The 12260-nt window shown below is 37.3% G+C and overlaps 1 protein-coding gene across 13 annotated transcripts in view; it reads left to right on the plus strand.

Moving 5' to 3' along the window:
• SRBD1 (S1 RNA binding domain 1) overlaps positions 1–12260 on the plus strand; it is a 400072-nt gene that overhangs the window by 180797 nt on the left and 207015 nt on the right. For 12 of the 13 annotated variants that reach the window (XR_009248665.1, XR_009248664.1, XR_009248667.1 and 9 more), the window contains exon 19: positions 1432–1614. Coding sequence is in view for 6 of the 13 variants with exons in the window: in XM_058684229.1 (XP_058540212.1) it covers positions 1432–1614 (183 nt within the window). In the remaining 7 variants the exon portion in view is untranslated. The remainder of the gene's footprint in view (positions 1–1431; positions 1615–12260) is intronic. The other variant, XM_058684234.1, reaches the window with a different exon arrangement.

Raw genomic sequence — 12260 nt, forward strand, 5'->3', positions numbered from 1 at the left:
TTTGTTGGATTTCTCAGCTAACAAGTTTTCCTTATTTTTCCACCTCGTTTTTATCTCCCCTTAGTGATTTCAAGTTGTTTGTGTTTCTCTGGTGATTATCCTCAAGTGTGATTTGGACTGGCCTCTGCAGTTAATAGGTGTCTCTGTCCTCCCGGAAAAGACTAGCACCTTAGGACTCTTCCCAGCCTCTTTCCTTCAGCTGTATGTTCCATGATGAGATGACTTGGGATTTTAGTTTCAGACTATCCTATATATATATATATATATATATATATATATATATATACACACATATACATATATATATAGGATATATATATATATATAATTTATATATTTATTTATATATTTATAAATATACATATATTATATATATTTAAATACATATATTTATATATTATATATTTATATATTTATAAATAAGTATATTTATATATTTATATTTATATTTATTTATTTTGAGGGAGGGAGAGAGAGTGTGTGAGCAGGAGATGGGCAGTAAGAGAGGGAGACAGAGAATCCCAAGCAGGCTCCATGCTGTCAGCACAGAGCCCAAATCAAGAAGCAGAGGCTTAACTGACTAAGCCTCCCAGGTGCCCCTATACATATATTTTTTACATTATTCATGAGCAGTTTTTTAACGTAGCAAGATTTTATAGTTTCTGTGCTCATCACTGTTTCTTGTAGCCCACACGATCACTCTTCTTGAATTTGTTGTTTTTGCTGGAATGTATTCTTAAATTCTTTTCAGAGAGAGTATATATATTATATGGGTTCTACTTCAATCCTTACATGTCTGAAAACAATTGTCATTTGCCCTCCTCTCTGAATGCTAGTTTGGCGAAGTATATGATTCTCGATTCAAAATCATTTTCTCTCAGGACTTTTAAGATACCAGTTCACTGCATTCTAGCATCTGCTGTTTATCAGGGAGTAATCTGATGCCAGTCTGATTCTAGTTCCTTGGGAAGTATTCTGTTTTATTTTTCTTTCTTGATTCTTAAGTCCTATTCTAAAGTTGCCCCACAGTATGTCAAATCTGAGTCTTTTCCCATTCATCCTATTCTGTACTCAGTAGGTTCTTTTAATTTGGGAACTTTTATTTTTCTTCAGTTCTGGGAAATTGTTTTCTCTTTCTCCTTCTCCCTTTCCTTTTTATTTAATTTATTTCTCTGCGGTTTTCTCTGTTCTCTCCTAGAATGACACTTTTACAGGCTAAATCAGTGAAGAATATTTTTGGCTTTAAGTAACAGGAAACTCTGTTAACAATGTTTAAGCAAATATGTGTTAATTTCTATGAAGAGAATGGTCAGAATGTGGGTGCTGTTTGTGCGTATTTGTGTGGCAGAAAAATAAGCACATTTTAAAGACTTTTCTTTTCTTCCCAATTTTCCCTTCCCTCCTACTCCTTGCCTCTTTCAATGGTGATAGTAGTCAGCAAACCGAATCTGCGGGCCAAATTCAGGGAGTTGCTGTGACATCTTCAGCAGGTGTTGAGGTCACAAACGAGAAGCAGGGCAAGAAGAAGAGCAAAACTGCAGTAAATGTTGTATTGAAGCCAAATCCTTTGGACCAAACTTGTATTCACCCGGAATCATATGACATAGCGATGAGGTAAGTCTGAGGTCCATGTGAGAATTCTCCGTGTCGAGAGTGAGTTCTCTACAGCAAACGGCCTTTGTTTTGGCATAATGGAGACTTAAAAAATATGGCCATATTTAACATGACAACATTTTTCAGAAGTTCCGCATTGCTGAGTTATGTGACACATTATTTTATTTCAGTGAGGAATGAAACCATTATTCCTGGAGCAGTGTCAAGCTAATAAACCCTGGTACTAATGGTGAAGTGTGTGTAATGGAAATTGCATGGCACTCTCCTCTGTTTGTTTTGGAAATTAACAAGACACAAATGACTAGCACCTGGCTTAAAGCTTGTGCTTATCTAAAGATAAAGCCCTTTTGGAAGTAAACAGCCAACTCTCAGATTTCTAATAAGTATTGCCCAGCTAGGTTATTACAAAGTATAAGAAATGATGTACTTTTAATGAGCATACATTCCACAGAATGATATGGCGGAGGTTTTTGAGTACATGGAAAGATTTAATGCTAGGCATTAAAAGAAAAAAAAAATTAGCACCACATTGAATTAGTTTAAAATTTTTTAATTAGTGCAGAAACTGTCTCGCTACAACACTAAATAGTTTAAGGCTTTTAGTGAGTTAAATAACAGTAGGTTTTAAGATAGTATTTTAACGTTCATTGAATCTGAAGTGAGATTTTTAACTTGTTTTGAAAAATTTATATTTGATTATTTTAGTAAATGGAAATTGTTTTCTTTTTTAAAAGATGTTTGAAATTATAGATTATATAGCACATGTAGAGAACTTAGAAAATAGGGGAAAAAGAGGAAGTGAAAAATAATATTCTGTCAACATCAAAACAGTGGTACCTGTTTTTCCCCCAGCATTTTGTCATGGAAAAATTTAAGCATAAAATTGAAAAAACAAAGTTTACAGTGAATTCCTGTATACCCACACCTAGATTTTATCATTAACATTTTATTATGCCTGTTTTTCCACTTACCTGTCCATCTATTTGTTCCTCAGTCCTTCTTATTTTATGTATTTCAAAGAAAATTGCAGACATCAGTACACTTTCAACTAATACTTCAGTATGCATATCATTAACCAGAATTCTGATTATTAACAACATTTTTTCCTTTGAGGTAAAATTCACCTACGATTAAATTTTAAGTGTATATTAGCTGAGTTTTTGGCAAATACTTATATGTGTATAACCCAAACTCCTCTCGAGATCAAACAAACAAACAAACAAACAAAAACCTTGCCATCATCCTAAAACCTTTCCCCATCCTGGACAATCCCTGTCCGAGCCTCCTGGAGCTAACTGCATGTTCTGACTTTTTCTGCCAAAGGTTACTTTGCCTCTTCTAGAACTTCTTATAAATGGTGCCATACAATTGTACTCTTGTGTAAGCCTTCTCTCAGCCTAAAGTTTAGAGATTTTTATCCATGTTGTAACAAGTTTGAGTGGCCTGTTTCTCTTTATTGCTAATATTTCATCGTATGAATGTACCACAGTTTATTCTCCTTATTGAAATACCTTTACTATTTCCAATTTTGGGCTATTATGAGTAAAGCTGCTATGAATATTCTTATACAGTTTTTGTTGTTGACATTTGCTTCCATTTTTCTTGGAAAAATACTTAGGAGAGGATTTTCTGGCTCCATAAGGTAGGTGAATGTTTTAGTATTCTTAGAAACTTGTAGCCAATGCCATTTTGCACTCCCATTAACAATATATAAGAGTTCTGGTTACTGTGCACCGTTATCATCATTTGATGTTAGTCTTTTTCATTTTAGCCATTCTCTTATGTGTGTGGTAGAATCTCTTTGTGGTTTTGATTTGCATTTCTCTGATGACATTGAGTACTTTCTTGTGGGCTTATTAGCCATTGACGTACCTTCTTTTGGAAACTGTTCATATCATTTAACCATTTTCTAATTGAGTTGTTTACCTTTTTATTATTGGGTTGTGGGAATTTTTTAAATGTATTCTAGGTATTAGTCTTTTGTGAATATATGTTTTGTCCTGGGTTGTCGTTTACCTCTTTATTTTCTTATTGGTATCTGTTGATGAGCAGAAGTTTTAAATTTCGATGATGTCTAATATATTGATATTTTCCTTTTATAGTTATTGCTTTCTGTGTCCCGTCTGAGAAACTTTGCTACCTCAAAACATTTTTCAGTGTTTTCTTCCAAAAGCTTTTAGGTCTGTGATGCATCTGAAATAACAATTCATATATGATTTGAAGTAAGGATCAAGGTTCATTTTCTTTTGTCCATTATGAACATTCAGTTATTTTGGCACCAAGTTTGAAAAACAACAACACAACTTTGTTTTTTACCCGTTGCTTTGGTGGCTTTGTTGCAAACCAAGTGACTGTGTAAGTGTGGGTCTCTTTCTGGCTCTCTTCTTGTTTCATTGATCTGTTGGTCAGTACCATACTATCTTGGTCTCTATAGCTTTATGCTAAGTTTTGAAGTCTGAGAGTGTTAGTCCTCTAATTTTTTTTGAATACTACTCTGAATATCATAGATGATTTGTATTTTCCTGTACATTTTATAGCGAGCTTATCAAGTTTCATTAGAAATGATTGAGTTATGATTGGGATTACATGGAGTCTGTAGGTGAATTTAGGAATAGTTGATGTCTTCATAATACTGAGTCTTTTCACCATGAATTTATCACATCTTTTCACTTATTTTGGTCTTTCATTTCTCGCAGCAGTGTTTTAAAATTTCCACTGTACAGGTCTTATCTTGCATGTATTTTATGTTTTCCAACTTATAAATGGAAGTTTTTGAATTTGTTGCTAATTTTTGCTAATATGTAAAAATACAATTAATTTTTCATAGCAACTATGTATCCTGCAGCCTTGCTAATAAGTTCACATACTAGTTCTAGTAGGTGTTTGTAGGTTCTTTAAGTTTTCCTACATAAACAATTATGTTACTAGCAAATAGATGGAAGCTTTACTTCCTCTTTTTTAATCTTAATGCTTTTTCCTTTTCTTGCCCATTGCAGTAGCTGGGACCTTTAGGACTGTGTCGAATAGCAGTGGTGAGAGTGGACTTCCTTGTCCTGTTCTCAGTCTTAGAACATGGTTGTCATTTTTTTGATATTAAAAGAAAGTGTGGTCTCATATTATAGTAATTGTGTGTGGTCTCATATTATAGTAATTGTGTTTTAAGTGTTTGTTGTTTGAGAAGATGCATGTGTACTGCACATGATTGTATACACTTCTTGCAACAGCTGACATCTTCATGGGTACTAAGTCAGCATTTTGTTATATGCAGCTCAGTGTCTTTTTAATAATGTATATTTTTGTTCGTTTTCCTGATATAGTTCTAATATAGTTTATAAATTTTTCAGCTTGCCTTCTAACATAAGCACAATTTTTTATTTTATTTCTGCCTGTCTCTCTTTTTAAAAAGCTGGGTAATATTCCATCACATGATTGAAGTATGATTTGGTAATAGCAGTGGTTCCTCATGATGGATGGATTCCTAGAAGTGGAATTACTCTGCCAAAGGGTTTGAGAGTTTATGTGGCTCTTGATATACGTTGCCAAGTAACATACCAATTTGTAATGCCACCAGCAGTGTTGAAGCTGGAGAAATCTTGAATTTCTCCTTTTAAGCAGGACTTTTCTGCCAGTTTTCACATGGGCCACTGTCTGCATGTGGAGCATAAAAGCCCTACCAGCCCTACCCGTCTCTATGCTTCCTTTCGGAGTAACCTTGTCTCTCAGAAGGAGGATACTTGTAGACTATTTCATGGGAAGTTGTTTTCTACATGAAGTTCAACTCCAGACCTTTAAAATCTGGCAGCAGAACTAGTAATTTATCTGATTAAGCTTACCATCCCCATTATCCACCTTGGAACGATGATAGTCATTTCTGGCTCTCAAGCATACTTAGTTAGTATAGACGTCACTCAACATACGTAGCTCGTACTTTCATATAGTGTTACACAAGGATCTTCCCAGGGAAGGAAAGCTCATAAAGCTTATGGGTAGGTCATCATTGGTTTGACCTCAGTTCTGTAAAAGTAAGTTCGACTGCAGTAAAGTTCATTTTTAGTTACATCAGAAAACCGGTAGGAATGTAATAATTGGCTTTCATGCCCCCCTACCATAATGTCACTCCCAGATATACACCAAGATATGAAGCTGTTAAGTCTTTTTACTTCTGTATTTATGGTATTCTTTCTCACATAATATTTAGAAATCGTGATACTTTTTAACCTAACTTAGTCATTTAGTGGTTCTTTAAAAAGTCTATTTTTAAGCTATTTTTATTATTTATATTACTTTTTAAAAGTTTTATTTTACCAGTTTTATTTACATGTAGGGATTCTCTGTTAAATATTGAAGTGATTTGTTGTGTGTTTTCTAGTTTGTTTACCTTTTTTATCTCCTTACAATGCTATTTTGTTTTTGAAATATGGATGTTTAGCTTCTTTTTGCTTTTATGCAAATTGATACTCTCTTAATATAACTGATCTCTAAGATCAATACAGTATTTCCTATACTTTTTTCATATTCTTCATGGTTTTGGTTTTTTACTCTATGAATTGTATTGATGATTTTATTTATTGTTTGGAATGTACAGAGCATTGTGGTAGGGCCTGAAGAATATGAAAATGAATGGAAGCACTTCATGCTTTCAGGGAACCTACCAAAGTAGAATAAAACTTACTCACAAATAATCATAACAGAGGTCAGCAGTCAATGCCCTTTGTGAAGCACAAAGGTGTTCACCGGACTGAGAGGTCATTGCCCAAGGGGATTGTCTTGTAAGGGCAAGATGACTTGAGGCCATTTGGATTGAGAAACTGAGAGGATGAACTGCTCTATCTGAGATGAGGAAGACCATGGTTGGAGCCAGGTTTGGGGGAAAGACCAGGAACTGGGTTTAAAGCATGTCCGGTTTGAGGCATCAAGCAGGGAGTTGGATGCACGAATCTGGAGTTTGGAAGAGCGGACTGGGCTCCGGATATTAATTTAAGACCCATGTGTTTATGCAGGTCCTTAAAGCCATGAGAAAGGAAGAAACAACCACAGGGGTGACCAAAGTTTGGTTAGTTCTTCAACTGCTCTTTTCCTCGTTCCCTCCATTAACAGTTTCCACTTCCTCCTCCAGTGTCTCTGGTGTTCATGTTATTTTTGCCATTCATATCCAGTTACTGTCTTTTATACCCTTCATCCAGTCTGTCAGACAACAGTATTGGCTGTCCTTTTATTATTTTTAAATTTTTTTTATTTATTTTTTTAAGCAGACTCCACTCCCAGTGTGGAGCCCAACGCGGGGCTTGAACTCGTGACCCTGAGTTCAAGACCTGAGCTGAGATCAAGACTTGGACGCTTAACCAACCGAGCCATCCAGGCTCCCCATTGGTTGTCCTTTTAAAATATACCCAAGGTCTGACCACTTTTCATCAACTCTTGTGCTGTCATCTTTGTCTCAGTCACCATCATCTCCACCTGGATTACTGCATTTAGTCTAACAGGTTTCTCTGCTTCTACCACTGAGCATCAATCTGGATAGTCTAAGCACTACAGACAACTAGATTCTTTCAGCATGTAAATCAGAGTGTGTCACTCTTCAGCATAAAACCCTGGTCTCAGTTTCACTCAGAATTAAGGCCAAGTCCCTATGCCTTCCAATGCCTTTTTGACCAGTTTCCTATTTTTCCCTCCCTTGCCCGTTCTACTCTAGCCATGCTGGCCTCCTTGCTATTCCTTGAACATGCCAAGCCTGCTCCCGCATTAGGACCTTTACACTGTCTGGTTGACCCTCTTCCTGGAACACTTTTCCTCCAGATATCTGCACAGCTAACTACTTTACCTCCTTTACCTCACCAAGACTTTGCTCACATGCCACCTTGTCAACAAGACTGACCCTGACTACCCTCCTTAAATCTGGAAGCCCTTACCCATAAGCCTGGTAATTCTGAGCCCCGTTACTCTGTTCTTTCTCTTTTTCCTACAGCACTTATCACCTTTATCATACTTTACAGCTTATATATTATGCTGGTTATATACAATCAGTCTCCCTGAGAGCAGGAATCTTTGAATGTATTCCAAGATTGCAGAACAATACCCTGGAATACAGCAGGCACTCAGAAGGTATATGTTTAATGAATGAATAATTCTGTGAATACGAGCCTCGGTTAGTGGAAAGAAGTAGTGCCATTAACATTCATTATGCAACAAGAGAGGAGGACCAAGCCTTTGTATTTGTTGTTTTTGTGCGGGGCTGGTGAGGGCGGATGGGAGGTAAGAGATATAAAGAGAGGGAGAAAGGAGGATACAAATTTCAGCTTTAGATATGTTGAGTTTGAGTTGCTAAAATATTCATGAGAACCTCTCTTGCAAGCAAAAGGAAAGGTAGAGCTAGAGTTTAGGAAAAGGGCCTGGACTAGACATGATGACACATAGGATTGGAATTATCAGTGGAGAGGCAAGAGATAAGGAGTCATGTGAGCAGAGGCACTCATCCAAGGAAGCATGTAGAACAAGAGGAGAAGGTGGCTAAGGTCGAACACTTGAAGAGTATCTACATTTAGAGGGCCAGAGGAGGGAGAGGAGTCAGAGAAGATAGAATATGAAAACAAACATCATGAAAGAAGGTCAGTAAGTTGATGGTGTCACATATGGCAGAATGGGTAAGTGGTTTAAGGATGTCACAGTCAGGGGGTCATTAGATGGGAAATTAACTTTAGTAGAGTGTTAGGGAAAGAAGCCAATGTGTAAGAGATTGGGGAAAAGCAAGCGGTAAGAATTAGAAGCAGGTAATTCTTCTGAGAAGTTTGGCAGTGAAAAGAAGCAGCCATGTGATGGAAGTCCAGGAAGAGGTAAGATAAAAGGTGGTTGCTGCTTTTAGCTTTTAGGGAGCATAGAATGAAGAGACTGCAGCGATAACACATCTGTGGCCAAAACAAGAAGAGTAAGTAGTAGAGGCATGAAAGATACCAGAGCCAGTCATAAAATTTTATAAAGCTAACATGCCTTATTCATTTAGCTCACTCCCCATCCCTAACCCCTACCTTTAGAGGTGAGACAACTATACAAGGTGGAGAGGTCAAGAGTCCTTAGCAGCCTGTGAGGAGTGAGGGTGGGGAGAGGAACAGAATCACCAGATGGAGCAGTAGCTTAGGGAAGTATGGATTAGGATGAGTAAAGATATGAAGACATCTAAGGAAGGGGATTCAAAGGTATTTTTGAATCTTTCAGTGAAGTAGGATTTAATGGAGTAAATGTGAAAAAGGCCCTGAAACAAGTAAAAGAGATTTAGAACAGAATGGCTTCAAAGGATTACTGAAGGAAGATCGATCTGTAGCAATAGTAGGTTTCTTAATCCCCTGTTCCACTTAAATCTGTAATAGGGATTCTCTGTGTTTTTTTCATTGACATTTCCCAAAAGCCTTGCATTATTCCTTACTCTCTCTCTGTTACTTAAAAATATCTTCTAGTAGAGGTGGGTACATTTCTGGGATGAATATGCTATTCCTGCTCTACACCCTGTTCCTCTCCTAACATGAGAAGATACCAAATGCAGTCACTATCAAGTTGCTTCTTTTGAAATGCACAGGCCCTCATTCTGAAAAACATAACGGAAGGGAATTCGTTTAATGCAATATTCAGGAAACATATCTGCAGCAGAGCAGCATAAAATCCTGCAGACTCTATGTGAAGAATTCATTTCCTACAGATCCCTTAATAAAATAAATAGGCCAAGTTTCCTTTAATGGAGGAGGTAATGTTTTCTCCAGAGGAAAGGCAGAGTCTAATTTCAGCCATGTGATGATAGAGAATAACAGTCAAATCCAGCATATTCCAGCTACTCATTTCTTTTTCCTTTCCTTAGGAAACACATATACACATCTTGGTACTTTTCTCTGCTAAACACATACCATCTTTAAGGATATGATATCCTTAATCCGAATGATCGTTATGGATGTATGTATGATTATATTTAAATATATGGTTCCACTTAAATCAGGTTCCAAACCAGCTTTTTAATTGTAACCCAGTTAAGAGATCAGGCTTTGGAGCTAGTTAAAAGCTTAGGGTTTGAAGTGTCATAGATCTGGTTCATATCTTGGTTCTGTAAGCTGAGTTCTGTTAGTTTAGGCAGATTGCTTCACCTACCTGAGACTCTGTGTACCTTAAAAAGTGGGAATAATAATACACCAACCTCATAAGATTGCTCTGAAGTCAACAAGATGATGTTTCTAAAGTGCCTGATAATGAGGGAGATACTCAATGAATGTTTATTATTTGTATTGAACTATTAGCTATTCCCCAAACCTGACTGAGCTATATTTTCTTGTCTCCAACGCTTTAAACATCTCTTTTCCACATTCTACTGGTTGAAATTCTTAAAGACCTAGCCCTCCTGTATGAAATCTTAGAAGGATACTCCTCTCTGGAAATGAGCTCTTTCTCCTGTATACAACTTCTGTACTTCACAAAGGCCACTTACTAATTATTGCCCTGCGTTACGGTTATTTGTAAGTTTTATCCTATTTTGGCTAAAAATGAAATGAATGAAATGTCTAGCTTTACTTCACTCCAGATATTTTTTCTCTCATCTAAAGTGGCTGAGGTCAATGCAGTTGCATAAGCCAAATTATTGATAGAACATCTAGAGCATCCTTTCTGCAATTGCCTATCCCACAAGTTGAGTGACATTTCAGAGTCCCTTATGGATTGAAGGTGTTTTCAGACCTCCCCAAGTTGAATCCCATGCCTTCACAGAGCATTGTGTCCAGAACCTTCCTAGATTTTACAGACTAGAAAAGAAGACAGACTGTGAAAGATTACTTACCATTTTCTGTCATCAACCAGAAATTGTCACGCTGTCCTCATGTGTGAGTGATTTCGTTGTGTTGGTGATAATGGTTCATGAGGAAAATTTCTGCCGTACTATGAGTAGAATGAAGTCCAGAAACAACCTATTTAGGGGTTGCCACAACCCCATGCCTCTTCTTTTTTGCCTTACCATTTTGGTTGGTCAAGAGAGCCAAAGACAAGTATCTGATTTCTCCTTTTTCTTGAATAAGGTATTAGGAGGTAGAGCTTTGTGCTGCGCATTATGCTGATTTGTACATGTCACCGTGAGACCTGGCACTGTCCCAGAGAATGTCCTGCATTGAGAATTTGATTCGCTGCAGATAGTTAACCTTGAAAGTTGTGATGTTCTGAATTTAGCTTAAAAAAAATTCCAGGAAATTTAATGTCAAGACTGTCACGTGGTGCTCATGTCGATAAAGTATTGGCTGGTATTTAATTGTCATTTCCATTTTGGCCATTAGGGAGACATTTTAAAAGACTAGTTTCTGGAGGTGGTTAGTAGCCTGCATAGCAGGAACACACACGCAGCACCATTCTGATGGACTAGGCAAATGTGTATCAAGGAATGATTTGTGTCAGTGGCTGTACTGTGCCGTACTAGCACTATCATTTCCTTTATTACTGCCGAAGCACCTATTTCTGGCCCTTACAATCAATGCTGAAAGTATGTTTTCAGAGAGTAGACGACTATCCATTTAAAACCCAGGTCAGGGACAAGAGTGATCATGTAACTTGACAAAATATTTACTTGGGGAGGGCGAGGATATCTTCTATACAAAAGCCCAGTGATGTGTATTCTTAATTTACTAAAAACCTGTATCAGGTTTTTAAGACCAACAGTTGGTAAAAGGGTACAGACTTTCAGTTATGAGTAAGTCCTGAAGATCTAATATACAGCACGGTGATTATACCTAACAGTACTGTATTATGTACTTGAAAGTTGGTAAGTGAGTAGATCTCAAATGTTCTCACCACAAAAAAAGAAATGGTAAGGGTCTCCTGGGTGGCTCAGTTGGTTGAGTTGTCCAGCTCTTGATTTCGGCTGAGGTCATGATCCCAGGGTTGTGGAATCGAGCCCTACATTGGGCTCTGTGTTAATCATGGAGCCTGCTTAAGATTGTCTCTCTCTCCCTCTGCCCATCCCCTGCTTGCACACTCTCTCTCTCTCTAAAAAAGAAGTAAATACCTAAGTAAGAAAAAAAAAAAAAAAAAAAGAAAGAAATGGTGATTATATGACCTGATGGAGTTGCCACGATGGTAATCATTTTGCAGTTATGTAAGTGTCAAGTCAACTGGTTGTATACCTTAAACTTGTATAGTGTTTTATGTCAATTATGTTTTAATTGGGTAAAAACAAAAGTAGAATTAAGCCAACAGATACGCAGGATTCTGTGATGAGATAAATGGATAAATGGATCCCAACGAGTGTTTCTGGCCCAAAAGCAGTTGGGGACTAGGGTTTGGGGAGACCCCATAGAGGTCCTTCCTTGTCCCTGGCACGGAGCTACAGTAAGTCAACCCAGACAGTGACAAGTGGCCCATACTGAAGACCTTTAACGAGTGAGCACATCTTAGACTCGGTTTCTTTCCCATTCCTATTCAAGGATTTAGCATCTCAGAACTGCTCTTTTGGAATGATTTTCAGAGGCTTCATCACATTCTTCCCAAACTTAGCTCTCTGCCCAGCAAGAGCTAAGTTTTTGGCTAACGAGCAGCTGTAGTGCAAGGAGTTTAGATTGTTATTTTAAAACGAAACAGAACAACAAACAGCAGCATTAGAGCATTGAGGTTTACAGATCTGACATACTTAGCTT

Source organism: Neofelis nebulosa, chromosome 9 (assembly GCF_028018385.1).
Source record: "Neofelis nebulosa isolate mNeoNeb1 chromosome 9, mNeoNeb1.pri, whole genome shotgun sequence".
In the NCBI taxonomy this organism is placed as follows: Eukaryota; Metazoa; Chordata; class Mammalia; order Carnivora; family Felidae; genus Neofelis; species Neofelis nebulosa.